The 17,261-nt window shown below is 43.3% G+C and overlaps 1 protein-coding gene across 3 annotated transcripts in view; it reads left to right on the forward strand.

Annotated features, from left to right (window-relative positions):
• Positions 1-6,871: 6,871 nt before the first annotated feature.
• Positions 6,872-17,261, forward strand: part of JAM2 (junctional adhesion molecule 2) — a 28,756-nt gene continuing 18,366 nt past the window's right edge. Inside the window, exon 1 of one of the 3 annotated variants that reach the window (XM_082220803.1) lies at positions 6,872-7,095. In XM_082220803.1, the coding sequence (XP_082076929.1) occupies positions 7,041-7,095 (55 nt within the window). In that variant the 5' untranslated portion in view covers positions 6,872-7,040. The remainder of the gene's footprint in view (positions 7,096-17,261) is intronic. The other 2 variants (XM_082220804.1, XM_082220805.1) reach the window with 2 other exon arrangements.

Genomic DNA, 17,261 nt, shown 5'->3' on the forward strand with positions numbered 1-17,261 from the left:
TGCTGATTTTGTCTGTAGTGCCCTTGATATAAGGAAGGAGGGCCATGCCATTGTTTTCTTCTGTGTCTTGGTTTTTGGGGGGTGTTTCTTTTTGGATTAGCTTCTGTAACTCAGTTGTCAAGTGGTCTTTGTCAGCCAGGCGTTTGGTTCTGGAGATGAGAGTCTTGGCTACGGAGTTTATTTGTGCAGGGTGGTGGTGTGATTGTGCATGTAAGTAGCGGTTGGTGTGTGTTTTTTTCCGGTAGATAGTGTGTCCTAGGGAGCCATCAGGTTTTTTGTAGATTAGGACGTCAAGAAAGGGGAGTTGGTTGTTGTCTTCAATCACACCACCACCCTGCACAAATAAACTCCGTAGCCAAGACTCTCATCTCCAGAACCAAACGCCTGGCTGACAAAGACCACTTGACAACTGAGTTACAGAATCTCTCAAATGTGTTAATCGCCAATGGATACCAAAAAAACAGGGTTACGAAGCTAATCCAAAAAGAAACACCCCCCAAAAACCAAGACACAGAAGAAAACAATGGCATGGCCCTCCTTCCTTATATCAAGGGCACTACAGACAAAATCAGCAAAATCCTCCATAAACACAATATCAAAACAGCCTTCTGCACCAACCAAAAAATAGCCAATATCCTCAGAAACCCAAAAGACAAAATCCAGCTGGAAAACCAAGGGGTCTATGAAATACCCTGCAAAGTCTGCCCAGCCACGTACATTGGACAAACAAACAGACGAATAAATGCACGTATCGCAGAACACAAGAATGCCGTCAAAAAAGAAGAAAAAACTTCCTCTCTTTTCCAACACATGAAAGAAACAGGACACGAAATTAATTTTGCAGATTCCAAATTGCTCTTTAACATGGAACATCACCACAAGAGAATAATCATGGAAGCCATCGAGATAGAGAAACACCCTCACAACATGAACAAGCGTGACGACACGTCCCGCCTGCCAGACATCTGGAAATTAGCCCTCCCCACAAAAACCGACACCAGAACCAGAGGCACACAGAACGCCGTCACCAATCAACCACACCAGACCCAAACCCAGACCCTCTCCACAGACATATTACAGACTCCATCCAGTAACCAAACTATAGTGGCACCTCTGGATGCTGCACCCCCCTGCAATCCCTACACAGATCTGGCTGGCACAAGGCACAAAACCATAGCTCGCCCCTATACACGAAGCCAAGCCAGAGCACAACTAAATGCAGCACAGCCATCTTCTCAGAAAAACTCTTCACAAGCTCAAGAGGTCAAGACACGAAAGCTTTAGCAACTAATCTACACTTAATGACCCACCCAGTGATATTCAGAATATCACTCATGAAATCACCCAAGATATCCCTCAAGTAATTAAGGAACAAAAGAAGAAAAGGCACACTAATCTAGGAACTTCCTCTCTGCCCAGAACGTTGGAGGCTATACACCACACCCCTCAACAGTATTTATAGGAACTCAAACACCAGACTCTGCTCTGTTCCAGTAACAAGAAGCCGAAAGCACCAGCCTGAAGATGACGAGTGAGACCTCGTCGAAACGTCGCACAGACACCCCGACTCTTACACGGGAAGACACCCGAAGACACCAAAACCTGCATTCCTGTACCCGTGAAAATCTACGAAAGCATATACATACACATATATATACACATATATATAGTTGTGGTTGCTTATTTTTGTTTTTGTTTCATTATAGAAAATGCTAATAAATATATATATTTTAAAAAAAACATCTAATTTTGTGCTTGCAGTAAAGTAGCAGCTTTCTTCTTTCTTTTGCTGCTAGAGGGCTCCATTTTAGAAGTTGTTGCTGGTCTTAATTTCATTTCAGAAAAACACCTTAGAACACTTCAATGCTTTCATCAAGTTCCATTGAGCTTATCCTGCTTGTGACATCATACACGGCCTCAGAATTCCATGTTTGCTTTTAACCTAAGTTATCTCCATGCCAACAGCAGTGACCAGTAAACTTGTGAAACATAACCATCAACCCGCCTTTCCAGCAACTGGGACATTTCCTTTTGCTTTTTTATATTAAAGCATGATGGAAGAGTTGTGTGTTGGCTGGAAGCATTTTATGGACATTTCATTTCTCAGCCCAACTCCAGCTGTTGCTACTGCTGCTACTTTCTGTTTGGTATAAATAACAATCTCTAAGAGGAAGATTATGAGAATCTATGAAATTGGTCAGAGAGGGTGTCTGGATCAGCTATGGTGAGGATATGTGTTTTATAAGTGAGGTAGTTCTGCACTAGCCAAGGAACAATGGATGCTTCCTAAAGGACTGAATTCCTGCTCCTTAAGGATGGAGGCCATTTTTTTGTATTTTGTTTCTTTCTCATAATGAGGATACAGCAAGCATATGTATGTGTGTGTGTGTGTGTAAATCTTGCTGACTGTATTCTCTCTCTCTCTCTCTCTCTCTCTCTCTCTCTGTGTGTGTGTGTGTGTGTGTCTCCCCACCCTTTGCATTCTACTTTCCCTCTCCATTTCCCTCTCTCCTTTATCCTCCTTCTTCAATCTTCTTTCTGTCAGAGTCATCTAGGGGCAAATGTCTATTAAGACCAGGCTGGGAAGAGACTATACCTAGAAAGATGTGGCATTCATTCTTTTGAATAAAAATTGGTAGATCCACTGCTGGATCAAACTCCCTTCCTATTAATCATGGATAATGAGACCTTTCAAGTAGAGCTATATTTTTCTTCATCTCTTACAAAATTCCAGCCCCAATACTGGAAGCTGTTTTGGATTCCAGAGCATTTTCTTTTTATGGAAATTACCCTTTCAGTCATTATCTTTTATTTCACCTTTTGATTTGACTGCATGCCATGAGCCAAAGGAAGCCAATGCTTGCCCTAAAGACCACTTCTTCACAACTTCCATGAGATAGAACTGTTTTTGTAATTTTGGCTGCATGTCAACATTTATTTTATGTCCTGGACAACACCGAGGTTTGGTTTTGTTTTGTTTTTTATGAAGGACAAAGCTGCAATCATCTGTGGAGCAATTATAAATTGGCCTTTTTGTAGATGATGGAGAGATGTAACGTCTTGGGTGGCAAAAGACAAACAGCCACACCAGCAGAAAAATTGATATAGTTGTTAGAGACATTGTTTCATTTTTCCCCCCAGCACACTTTCATTTAGGCATGCACCTCTTAATTCCATGGTACAAATTATCCTGGTTTCACTTCCTTTTTCATGGTTAAGAGTTTGTTTCGAATAGTTTGTTTTCATTATATATTTGGATTATATTATAACAATTGTAATGTTTGGAGATTTTGAATTTCTTTAATTAAAAAATAAAACTTGTTTTTTTCTTTTCATAGACTTTTATTTTTGCGGGGGGGGGGGATTAATTTGACATTCCCTCTCATGCGCATACACAAACAGTTGTTCATTATATTTGCTTTTTACCTTAGATTCGTATGCAGAAATTCTCCAAACACAATAATCTGTAAAATGACCAAGTTCCAACAGCCTTTGATCAGTTTGGCTGGTACCACAGTTGGCATATTTGACTAACCTCATAACAAAAGTCAGCCACTGATGACATGATGGAGACCACAATAGGAACCAAAATGGCATGGTTTGATATTTTAATATGTAGCTAGGGAAGGAATGGCTTGCTAGTCTATGGTCTCAGGAACAAGAGTAGATAGCTCAACATTTCAAGTATCCATTGGATCCATTCTGGGTTAAGAAGATGGCACCTCAGGTGCTTGCAAGCGGCAAGTAAAAATCTTTATGGGGACAAATTCAGACAGTGGCACCTCTCGTCCTATATAATGTCCTTTCACCACTACCCCCAGGTTATCTCTCATGGCACACCAGGACAGACCCATCAGGGATCATAGCCTCAGCTCTCTTTTGCTGCTCCTCCTCTGCTGTTCTTTCCTAGCCTCTGGCTTTCTGTAATAAAGAGCCTAGTTCTCCAAATGTATGCATTTAAATAAATATAATCAGCTTTCCCGAACGTGCATTTTTATACCTTCTTTTCATGAATGTATACAGTTTCATGCACACTTTACCCTACCACATGCATTTTTGTAGAGAACTGCATTGCCAAATTTGGAGACGTGTGAATTTCAAAGAATGGTTGGTCGTCTTTTCGCTGATGTATTGTTTTGGAACGTGTGAAATAGGCAGGTTAACCTTTAAATATGAACTGAATCAAATTTCTCCCTCAAGGTTCATCTACTCCATAGAAGGCAGATGGGTAGCCTGTGGCCCCTGGCTCAATTTCATGCGGCCCTTGGCCTGATTTCATGTATATGGAAAAGAGGGAAGAACAAGGGGAGAAGAGATAACACAAAGGGAGAGAATAGCGGGTGGCAGAAAGTTGGAGAGGAAGGAGTGACAAAAAGAGAGAAAGCAAAGAGGTTGGGCGGGGAGAGAAAAGGGGGTGCCTAACCCAGTTTGGGCTCTGAGAAGTTAACCCCAGGGGAACGGTGCCCTCGACAGAGAAGAGATTGCCCCCAATGAGAAGAACCAACATTGTTCTTTTGTTATCATTTAGTGCAGGAACACCCAATAGCAGTGAATTTCCTTTATTTCTCATCCAGGCCAAATCTTTTTCAAGTGGCAGACAATTGATGGCTTTAGGCATTTTGCCAAAACCTGTTTCTTTAGCAAGGCCTTGAGCTGAAAAACTTTTCTTTCCTCGCTATGAATAGGTTAAGGCTGTTTTCCTTTCTCTCTTAAGTTCTGGGGTTTTATTAGTTGCTTTCAGCAGAGAGGGATAATTATTGTTTGGGGATTTTGTGCATGTGTTTCAATGGCCCTCCGGAGCAGGCTTTGAGGGTGTGCAGAAGCACATAGGCTGGAGGAGAGGCAGATGAATTCCCATTGCACAGGAAAAACCCTGTTTGTGCAGTGTTGGATTCCACTCTGTTTATATCTTATGTTGTTAAAATATTAACATAGAAACTTATTCATAATTAAATTATTGATTAAAATGGATTAAAGCACTTTGTTGCTCTAGTACAGGGGTGACCAATGTGGTGCCATCAAGATGCTGATGGACTACAACTCCCATCATCTCTGACTACTGGCTGGGGCTGATGAGAGTTGCAGTCTGTCAACATCTGGAGGATGCCACGGTGGCTATCCATGCTCTCTAGCACAACATACTCACTTTAGTGAAGAAACCTAGAGAAGTATTGAGGAAATGAATGAAAATGTGGGGAATGAGCAAATCAAACACTCTGCAAGCAAATCAGGATGAATGCTCAATAAAGACCAGATATAGTCTGACTTCAGGCTTTGTGCAAGCAAATTGGGATGAACACTCCATGAACAAGTCATTGGGAGGAGCCTTGTAAGACAACTGTACTGTTACAGTATATGATGGCCACCAATTTGGATGGCTTTAAAAAAGGATCAGGCAAATTCATTGAGAAAGCTGTTGATGGTTACTAGCCAGAATGACTCTGCTCTACTACCACAGCTGGAGGCAGCGATGCCTCTGAATACCAGTTGCTGCATACTACTGGAGGAGGGAATGCTCTTGTGTTCAGACCCTTATTGCAGGTTTCAAACAGGCATCTTGGGTGGCCACTATGGAAATAGGATGCTCAACTAGATGGGCCATTGGCCCGATGATGCAGCAGGCTCTTCTTATGCTCCTGAAATGAGAAATGTTCTCATGTTGCATTAATATAGCACGGGACTGAATCCAGCACCATCAGTCAATGCAGCACAGCGCACTTCAACTAGTGCCAGCACATGGCAAAGTTGGACAGCTGCCTCCCAAGAGCTGATGTTTGGAGAGTTAACTGAAGTGTGTTTCTGACATGTTAAAACCCCTAGCCCGTTTCTGATGCAATCCTGACCATGCCTGCTCAGATATTGATGTCAGTGGAGCTTACTGCTAGGGGACTGAGGTTAGGATTGCAGCTGCAGTCTTCCAGGACCAGGGGATCCACTCTTGCTTTCTTTATTGAAGGACCACACACACGAAAGGAAACTGGTGGTGTTCTAGGCAATAGGTATGAGATCATTTTGATGCAAGATGGACTATCAAAAGGTTGCTTGGCGGGATGTACTAAGAGGAACAGCAAGAATGCTCACTGGAAACAATGGGATACAACTGAAGGTGCACAGGAGATAATGGGAACTCCTGATCGTTTGTTTCAATCGATACCTGTTGCTTTTTTATGGGCCTTAGAAAAGGGGGGCTGACCTTTGGCCAGAAACCGTCTTTCATCTACCTCACAGTGTTTTGAGGCAAAAATGTAAAGGGAGAAAGCATGTACACCACCTTGGGGGAAAGCTGGGCTATAACTACATAAATGAAGATGTGCTAGATAAAAATTAAGCCCCAACAGAACTGTAATACCCGATGGAATGGGAGGCTAGACGCCGCGTGGTGCAGCGGTGAAGAGTGTCGGGCTAAGAGCTGGGCGGCGACCAGGGTTCAAATCCCCACTCGGCCATGAAGCTCCCTGGGCCAGGCACTGCCTCTCAGCCAACCTCCCTCGCAGGGTTGTTGGGGAGATTTAATGAGGAGCAGGAGAACCACGTGCGCCACCTCGAGCTCCTTCGAGAAAAGGGGGGCATGTCGATGCAATAAGGAAACCTGGTACGGGCTTGTTGTCCGGCAAAGAGGCAAAAAGCTCGCTCTCTCTCCAGCGCCTTCAAAAAGCAGCGCGATCCCTTCCTTCTCCTCGGCTGCTTCTGGCCGCCCCTTCTGCGGAGAAGTTGCCGAGAAGAGTTAAAGGAAACGTCCCTCGATGTGCAAAGGGGAGGGGGGCAGAGGGGCGAGGCAGGGGAGGCTGAGCAGCTCGGGCCCGTCCCTCTCCGCCTAGGACCCAGCGGAAACCCCTGCCCATCTCCCCGGCTCGACGGGAGAGGCGCCGTCCCCCTCCCCTGCTCGAGGTGCCCGGGCGAAGGAAGGGAGGGAGGGTGGAGCCGGAGAAGGCGACCCCCCCACCCCGTCCAGCTGCGTGGCCAGGCTCTCTTTCCCCGCCCCCGGCCCCTTCCCTCGTGGGGGCGAACGGAAAAGCGGCGAGCCAGCTGTTGCTGCGAAGATGGCGAGCCGCCGCGTCTTCTGGCTGCTCTTCTGGCACTTGGGCTTCCTGGGCTGTAAGTCGCTTCTCTGTCTCCGCCTCTCCTTCCCCGTAGGGCAGCGGCTCTCCCTCTTTCTCTCCTGGGGGAGAGGGCGCTCGGCTCGCCTGGAAAACCAACCCCAAGTCCTTCCTCGCCGCCGCGCAGCCAAGTTCGCCGCCTCCTTGCGAGGAGCATCTGGCTGTTTTTTCCAGGGAGCGACGCCAGCAAGTGGCTCGCTCTCTTTTCGCTTACAAAAGGTCCACCTCCTCCTGGTTCGGAAGAGCAACCTCGCCTCTCCCGGCTTCTCTGGTCTGCCTCCTCTTTCTTCTCGCCGACTCTTCCTACTAGGCGGTACTGCCGCGAAGCAGAGGACGGGACTCGCCCTCCCCCGCCCCAGCCGCCGCTCGATTTGATTTGATTAGCGAGGCCGGCTGGAAACGCGCTGGCCGCCCCAGGAGGCAGGCGCACGCGGCGGCGGGGAAGCCGAGGCTTAAAGCGGAGCGGCGCCTGCTGGGGGTCTGTTAACCAGGCAGGGCCGCCGGAGGGCACCGGGGTCAGCTGGTGTCAATTCCCAACGCGCGCTTTGATTGAGAACGCTGCGATCTTGGGATGCTCATTTACCCAAAGCGTTTAAGGTGCATGGGCGTGTCCCTTCACACTTGCCTCGCTTCTAAGCCTGTATGATAATTGGTGGGAAGGAGACTGCTGGGCACACCGACTGTGGAGTGAGACCCGTGGAATCTGGGGAAAGATAGCTATTAGGAAGAAGGAGTTTGGGGTATTTGGGAGATGGGGACCAGGGACTCTCCACGTGCTTTTGTCCTCCCGCTCCTATGAGCCATAGCAAACTTCGCCAATGGTCAGGACTGTTGGGAGTTGTGGAATTGCGAGGGCCTCAGTTTCCCCAGCCCTATTCTAAAGTGTGTTTTGAAAGTGGTTGAAAGCCTTGTTTGCAGTTTTGAGACTAGAAATCTGGCTTTATTTAAAGTGGGATTTCTACTTTGTTTAGGAGAGGGGAAATCCTGTACATTTTTACTTGCGAGTTGGCTCACCTGAACTCAGTGGGACTAAGTTCTGAGGCAACATGCCTAGGATCTGGCTATATATAAGACTTATTCCAGGCTTCCTCAGCCTTAGCCCTCCAGCTAGCAGTGGTCAGGGATGATGGGAATTGTAGTCTCAAAACATCTGGAGGGCCGAGGCTGAGGAAGCCTGACTTATTCCCATGGAAGATTGCAGCTGTGACACACAATCCTTAAGACTGGATTCACTCCACTGATTACTGTGGAATCACAGTGTTTTCAGTGCTGGGTTGTAAATCCATATTCACACAAATTGAAGCCCAGATGTGAACAACTGGAGCGGGGGGAAGCTGTGAAAAGCATGGTCGGGGAACTAACTTCAATGTACTCTAGGACTATAAAGTAAGCACACCTGAAGTTCCACTGAGTTCAGTGGTGCTTTCTCCTAAGTACGAATAGGATTCTGCAGCCATGCACCATGAACCTAAACATCTCACTTGGGACTAAACCTAGAGTTTAATGGAACCTGCTCTCTGATAAATGTGCCTTAGGCAGTTGACTTGGAAGTAAAATAAATTGAACAAGTGGGCTGTACATTGGTTGTATGTTGTGTGAAGAAATACAAAAGAGACTTGTGGGCTTGGCAACTATATTATTTATTTCTTGACCTAAACCACTGAGCCTTAGGCTTACCGATCAGAAGGTCGGTGGTTTGAATCCCCGCGATGGGGTGAGCTCCAGTTGCTTGGTCCTAGCTCCTGCCAACCTAGCAGTTCGAAAGCACATCAAAGTGCAAGTACAGTGGTACCTCGGGTTAAGTACTTAATTCGTTCCGGAGGTCCGTTCTTAACCTGAAACTGTTCTTAACCTGAAGCACCACTTTAGCTAATGGGGCCTCCTGCTGCTGCCATGCTGCCAGAGCACAATTTCTGTTCTCATCCTGAAGCAAAGTTCTTCACCTGAAGCACTATTTCTGGGTTAGCGGAGTCTGTAACCTGAAGGGCATGTAACCTGAGGTACCACTGTAGATAAATAGGTACTGTTCCAGTGGGAAGGTAAATGGCGTTTCCGTGCGCTGCGCTGGTTTGCCAGAAGTGGCTTGGTCATGCTGGCCACATGAGCCAGAAGCTGCCTGCGGACAAACACTGGCTCCCTTGGCCAGTAAAGCGAGATGAGTGTCGCAACCCCAGAGTCGTCCACGACTGGACTTAATGGTCAGGGGTCCCTTTATCTTTACTAAAGGAATTGTTGAAAAAAATTGCAAAGGGAAAGGTGCACAAAGTGAGATTTTTATGTGCCTGAAACTGAAACTTTTAAGAGACTTAAAATTTTATATTGCAATTCACAAGATTATTCAAAATGATTTGTGTGCTAGAGCATTTTCTTTTGTATTTCAGAAAGATAATCAAGCATTGTTGTGATACTTAATCTTGCAGTTTAAAATAAATTCAGCAGTTTCAGATTCTGTGCTTTTCATCTTTTCTAGAAGAAACCTGTTTTTGAAAATTGAAGTTAGCCGTTTGGGGGAGAGTTGCATGTAGTTAGTCTTGCCTAGGGTTCAAAATAACCTGGCACCAACACATTAAAGCACATTCAAAGCACATTATTTCCCTCACAGAATTATGGACACTGTAATTTACTCCTCACAGAGCAATTCCCAGCAACCATTAACAAACAACAGTGCCCCAAAGGACTGGTCTTCAACTCGTGGGTCACAGCCTGATCCAAGGTGGGTTGCAACAAGAGCACTGCCACCCTGAAAATGTATGGTAAAAGATTAAGAAATGGGTCCCCAAATGCATGTTTGGGTTAAAAGCCGGTCCTAGGTCTGAAAATATTGAATATATGCTTTAAAGGTATAACAACATCTTCAAACTGGTTAAGGAATCAAAACATGCATTCCTTTTTAGGAGGGTTATGAAACATATGGGGGGTTGTTTTGTTTTTATTTTTCTTTAAAAAAGATTGTCAGAGCCCCTGAAAGCAAAAGTAACATGCATGAAAACAATCAAAAGCATGCCCTCAAAGATTATGTTTTCTCTTGATAAATATAACTTCAATGAAGAGGAGGGAAGTGGAGAAAAACACCCCACCCAAGAACTGTGTTGAACGCAGATAGGTGAAGCCAAACCACACAGCTGTGAAAACAATGTGTATTGAAATATGTCGGATATCTGACTAGTATGCTTGTTAAGCTTTAATTCTCGGCAGATTTGGTACTTTGTACTTGTACACTGTAGTGATTTCAAATTGATGTGATTATTGGAAGATTAGATATGTTTCTGTTTTGATGGCTTAATATAATTTTAGAAATTGTTCCCCGTCTGCATTTCCCCTGTCCCAAGATCCTTCCATAAATCAGGATTACACCTATCAGTGAAAGATATCTTCCTCAAAGCATTTTTCACACAAGATGCAAATTACTTTGATATTGTGTTGGGAACTGATTTTAATCTCAGTTAAGCTTTGTATAGTAAAGAATTGTTCCAGAGCTATCCAAACTTTATAAGCTCAAATTGTACTGTTATGAATCTATGGGTGCAAGACACCCTGAATTCTGGATTAAGTTGGTGTTAGAATTTAATTAAGGTTGGGCTGTTGGAACAGGGAAGTAGCAAGACCTGTGTGTGTTTAAGATGTGTGTTAGCTGCTATTAATCCTCTGGAATTAGCGTATGCGGAGAGACAATTAACCTAGGCAAAGTACAGAAGTTGTGTATCAGCCCACCCTCTTTAATCCAAGGCAATCAAAACAAAGTTAGTTTTGTTTGAGGCAATAACCTGGGGGGTAATGATCCATTAGCACAACAAAGCATCAAAGAACTAGGCGTAAGAATGCAAAGACCAGGGTTTAGGTTAGCAAGCGCATAACAGGTGGGATGTGGCAGGGCAGGGATGATGCTGCTGCCTTTGGAAGAAGCTGGCGTCCACTTGGGATGTGATGTTTGAAACCTCCACAGTAGGCACTGGTTTTATATGTGCGTAAATAAACCATATAGCATAAAGACACCACACTGGAATGCATCCACTGTGAAACCTGAAACTCCTAGAGCTGTATCCGGCTAAGTTCTACTCAGAGCTGTTGTTGGCATCTGTCTGTCTCGGGAGACAATGGAGTGTGCCTCCGAAGGTGAAGTCAAACCACAGGAGAATCACAGAAATTAATGGACTTGCTACTACTATTTTTAAGAATGCTACCAACCTGATGGACACTTTCAAATCCTGCCAGGCTGGTAGTTGCCAGGGACGTGGATGCATCGCATTGACAAGCCGTTAACTCTCAACCTCCAGTTTTTCAACTGTAAGAAAGGCTATGATGATGGTAATGATAATAATGGTTGTCAAATACTGCACACTTAAAAGTGCTACATAAATGGTAAGCCAGGATAAGTCTTGCTACATTTGACAGCACTGTAAAGTGCAATTCTCTTCTGCTTTGTTGAGAAGCTTCATGGGCTCTCTTAAATACTAATCCTGAATCTGAACAAAGAAAAGTTCTCAGCATTTTTTCTATTGCCCAGTTTTGTTGCAAAGCTGAGGTAATGCAATCTGCTGCAGTTTCCTGAGTCTAAAGCCCTGCAGAAAAAAAGCCATGAAGGTTGGGGTTCTTCTTCTTTGTAAGATCCTGGGTCAGCGTGCTAATATTCATGAATGGTTTTTCTACTTTACTGCCTTTGTAAGAGCTTGGAGCAGAGAGCTGCATAGCAACGGAGGCTTCCTTAGAGATTCACCTTCAGCGGCAGGCTCTTCCTTTTGTATAAAAGAAGGGAAGTGAAAAATGCAACAGTTGAGGCCACTTAAAAGTAGCACCGTTAACCCAACAAATGAGGTACAGAGCAAAATGCCGTGTTGCTGTGTGTTTTCCTGTTTGCCTTGCCATTGTTCTGTGTCATCTGTATCCTATCTGCCCTGTGTGCGTTTGCTTTTTGTATAAACAGTTGTTTTTAAAAAGACCTAAATAAGGGCTTGAGTTGAAAGTTTGCAATTGTTAGCTTACTACAAAAGGTGCCAGTTGATCTTTATCAAACAAACATTGCTTTCTGTTTTTAAATTATTATTTATTTATTTTTAAAAAGGAAGATTACATGACATTGTTTTTGCATTATTATGTAAAACTTTAAGGGTTTAATTCTAGATTCCAACAGTAGTTCAGGGCACTGCAATGCCTGCGGAAGGCAAGCTGTAGCTCCACACTGGATCACATGCTTTGTAAGCACGTAATCCAATGCTCAGTCCCCCCATACGTCTCATTCATGGATAGCTAATGTGGCTTCCTCAGAAGTTAGCAGCAGGGCCCAATGATCAGGGTTGATGGGAGTTGTGCTCTAACAATGCTTGGCAGGCCACATGTTCCCAATCCCTGATGTAGAGGGTGACATATTGGTTGCTTAGTTATTTCATTATTAATTACATTTCTATACTGCCCTTCATCCAAAGATCACAGGATGGTTTACAATTAAAAAATGCAAAAAGCACATACAATAAACAAACAAACACAACAATAACAACAACACCCACAGTGTAAAAGGCCCTAGATTGTTTAATTAGCCAAAGGCCTGGAAAAAGAGGAATGTTTTTGCCTGGCACCTAAAGATATGTAGCGAGGCTTTGAGAGTCAGCTTGGCTGCAGTCTGTTTTGGAATCGATAAATTACTGGCTACCAGTGCACCAACAATATCTGAAGGGCCCTGTGTTGGCTAGCTTTGCTCTAGTTCATGGGTAGGCAAACCAAGGCCCGGAGGCCGGATCCGGCCCAATTGCCTTCTAAATCCAGCCTGCAGATGGTCCAGGAATCAGTGTGTTTTTACATGGATAGAATGTCTGCTTTTATTCAAAATGCATCTCAGGGTTATTTGTGGGGCAAAGGAATTTGTTCATTCTCTCCCCCCCAAAAGAAATAGTTTGGCCCCCCACCAGGTCCGAGGGACAGTGCACCAGCCCCCTGCTGAAAAGGTTTGCTGACCCCTCCTCTAGTTAAAGCATCTTCCATGGCGTAGCTGTAGAAGAGACGTCTGGTGGGTTGCTGCCTCTGAAGAAGCTGTTCTGGGTTTGATGTTTCCAATGGTCTGAGCAGTATAACCTGTACTGAGTCCAGTGTACTGTGTATTGAAGCCGGGGAGCCTGTGTGCCGAGGCCCAGGTGGCTTCCATAATCTAGTCAAAGGGTTTCATCAAATACAGTGGTACCTCGGATTAAGTACTTAATATGTTCCGGAGGTCCGTTCTTAACCTGAAGCTGTTCCTAACCTGAAGCACCACTTTAGCTAATGGGGCCTCCTGCTGCTGCGCCGCCGCTGGAGCATGATTTCTGTTCTCATCCTGAAGCAAAGTTCTTAACCCAAGGTACTATTTCTGGGTTAGCGGAGTCTGTAACCTGAAGCGTATGTAACCTGAAGCATATGTAACCTGAGGTTCCACTGTACTGCTGTTCCACTAGCACAGCAGACTACCCTAATAGGACGTTTCTCTCGTTTTCTTCAGTTTCCCATGCACCGTCAAAATCTGCTCCAAGGAATTGGAGAACTCCCTGCCCCAGAGCAGATTATGAGGTTGTGCAGAGAAGGGAAAGGGAAACCCGATTGTACAAGTAGCATTCTGCATGTGTGCACACAAACCCAAAGTTACCTGGGAGGTGTAGCGACCTTGGCAGTGTGTAGGATGGCTGTAGTCAAATGAGGAAGTAGTTCTTCTATCCATAGCAGGTGTACAGGTGAGGAAATTTTGGCTACTGTATCTTTCCCCAGCACATCATGCACCAACACAAAATTATTTCCTCTACAGAATTATCATAGACATGATACATGTGTTGTACAAAGGTGCAACAGGGTTTGCAATCTTAGTGGATCTTGCATTCCTGTTTAAAAAAAAAGAAAGACATGAAGCATTTTAGTTTTGCAGCCATTTGGACAACATTTGCATTTTTTAGGCTTCATAAATTGGCAGCGTTTCCAACAACTTTGTTGCTATGGAAATAAACTCTGTGCAGCTCTTACAATAGCAGTGTAAGTCGATTATTTGTAAGATACTAAGCTTTTTTAAAGACGCCTGACCCCCATTTTCCTATTCATTGCCAAGAAACAGAAGAGGCAGCAAAATTCTCAAGCCTGGTTCAAAGTTAAGTTTGGGCATTTTTATCCTGTTGATGCTTACCAAAAGAAACTGGAAAATATTTATTCAATTTATAAATCAAAAGCATTATGGGAAGAAAAAGGATCTTTGTGCAGAATCTTCAAAGTTTTCTGTTACTGAATTGTGTCCTTAATTCATAGATGTATGTAGTAATATTGTGCTCAAGGAACTCAGTGCAACTCCCACTGAAAGCAAGCGGTTAATGAGGTTGGATGGGTCTTGAAATCTCAGTTTCTCATTTCACCTCCCCCCCCCCCGGTTCCGTCTTAAATTCAGTTCACCACATGCCTACATCAGTTGTTGTTGTTGGTTGTTGTTTTTTAATTCTCTTGAAAATATGTCTTTATTTTAGTGCATATTTCTCTTAATATACACTTTGCATGCAATTTTGCCTAATAGGGTGTCTTTTTCTTTGACAGTTTCACTAATGTAATGCATTTTATATATGCTTTCCCCTGATATGCACATTTTTAATACACTTTTTGGGGGTTGATGAACTGCATTGCAAAATTTGCAAGACTGTGAATTACAAAGGATAGCTGTGCTTCAGTTTACTTGCTCTTTTGGGAAGTGAGAATTGGCTAGATCCAGATTAAAATCCAAACCAAACTGAATTTCTTCCCCATCCTAGTGGTTGATAATGTGTGCTGGTAAAGGTCCAAGCCTGCAAGAACAGTGCACATACATCTCAGGTCCAGGATGCTTTTTAAAACATATACAGTGGTGCCCCGCAAGATGAATGCCTCGCAAGATGGAAAACTCGCTAGACGAAAGGGTTTTCCGTTTTTGAGCTGCTTCGCAAGACGAATTTCCCTATGGGCTTGCTTCGCAAGACGAAAACGTCTTGCAAGTTTGTTTCCTTTTTCTTAACACCGTTAATACAGTTACGACTTGACTTTGAGGAGCAACTCATAGAACGCAGTGTACATAGTAGCCTTTTTTGAGGTTTTTAAAGACTTTGGTGATTTTTGAAGCTTTTCCAAAACTTCTTTTGCAGCCATTTGGTAAGTTAAGCTTTTAAAACTTTTTTGGGGGTTTTTGGATTTTGGGTTGGGGTGTTTGGAATTCAAGGACTTGGTGTTGGGAAGGGGTTTGCAAGAATCTGGAAGCTTGTGTTTTTTTTCTGCATTTTTATTATTTTCTGTGACCATTGGACCACTCTGCTGTTTTTTTAAAAAAATTCTGGATTTGAATTTCTGTGTGCTGGGTGGCTGGGGGAACAGTTGGGGAGGGCTTTGCAAGAATCTGGAAGCTTGTGGTTTTTTTCTGCATTTTTATGATTTTCTGTGACCATTGGGCCACTCTGCTGTTTTTTTAAAAAAAATCCTGGGTTTGAATTTTGAAATGCTCTTTACAGTATGTGTGACTTTAAAGAGCACTTAATAAACTCTTGTTGTACCAAATTTGGCTTTGTTTTGACTTTTTTTGACCATAGGAACCCATTAATTGATTTTCAATGCATTCCTATGGGAAACCGTGCTTCGCAAGACGAAAAATTCGCTAGACGAAAAAATTCGCGGAATGAATTAATTTCGTCTTGCGAGGCACCACTGTATTAAAAAATGTGTTACCTTACATGTGATTTTGTATGTGCATGTATTGCATTCAGAAAGGTGGTTCATGTGAGGTCTGCCCTACTGGATTCACACACAAAAAACATTTGTTTTAGCTTTGAAAAGTTCTAGTCAAAATTTCCCCACCTCACCTTTTGTCTGAGCTTTCTTGTTATTTCATTCTCAGTGATGTGTATAAGGAGTCTTTCAGTTAACGTTTTTATAAATGTCTCTGTTCAGAATTCTGGAACATATTCACAGTTCCTAAAAATGTTTCCAAAGTAACTGAAGACAAGGGTGAAAGTTTGCATGCATCTGTTTTTTCTCCTGAAAATGGTAAACTATTTCAATGGGGGGGGGGGACGACAGTACTTACTAGCAACCAGCAAAAACAGTAGTAGAAAAAATGCTGACTTTTGAAATATATGTATATTTATTTCCCTCTAATTATACTGCCTATATTATTTAATAGCAGCGGTGGTAAGACTAACTATAGATTGCATAGTGGAAACACACATTTTATTTAATGCACAAACACATGCATACATTTCCTAGATTATTTATTAGTTTAAATCAAAGTAGAAAAATGGTGGGGAAGGGGTAGCCAGAAAAAGGCTTCACAACTTTGGATGAAAACGTGTAGTCATCTTTAGAAGCAGTAAGCTTTAGATGAATTGTGGGTATTCAAAAAGCCTTATGCATGCAGCCCAGATTGGTTTCAGTGGGACTGAAGTGAAACAAACTTTGCCTGGCTCCAACAGAGCTGTTAGCACACTCAGATGCAGAGTGTCATTAGAGGGAGTGCTTATATTAATATTCCATGTGGAATCACCACACTTGGTATGGTCTGACCTGTAAATGGGAGCGAATCGTAATATTTATGGAAGGGATCTGAAATGCAGCCCCCTAAATTGAAAGGTTCTCAAGACTTTCACCATCCCTATTGGATAATCCTCAGTCTTCCCTGAAAAGACCAGAGAATATCATTTCCAGTTGCACAACTTGGCTGCGCAACTTAGAATCATTGTTGAGCTGTAGTCATAACATGAAAATTATAACCCTCCCCTCCCTCTGCCTTCTTTGGCTGGTTGAAGTACAGTACTGATGTTGAGAAATGTGCGAAAGGATGTTGTAGTGCAACAGTAAAATAACTGCTTATCTCTGGTGTTGCTCAGCTGAAACCTGAGTGATTCTTTTAAGGGCAGTTTACATTTCATCTGATGGTTAAATACTATAATCCAGAACTGCACCTAGAGTTAAAATACAGTGTACATTTGGCACTGATGCAGGTGTATGGAAATAAGAGTTGCACTTGTAGATTAAAAGAAGAAAAGGACTCTGAAATACATTTGCACATGCATGGTTAAAAAAACCTAACTAGTTAGTTTGATCTCCTTTGCAGGCAACACGATTTAAGCAAACAGCCAACTACATGACTGCAGAGGACATTTATTTGATTTTTTTTAAAAAAGAAAAACAGTGAATGGACACTGCAATGTA

This window comes from Podarcis vaucheri (assembly GCF_965113315.1).
Source record: "Podarcis vaucheri genome assembly, chromosome: 4".
NCBI lineage: Eukaryota > Metazoa > Chordata > Lepidosauria > Squamata > Lacertidae > Podarcis > Podarcis vaucheri.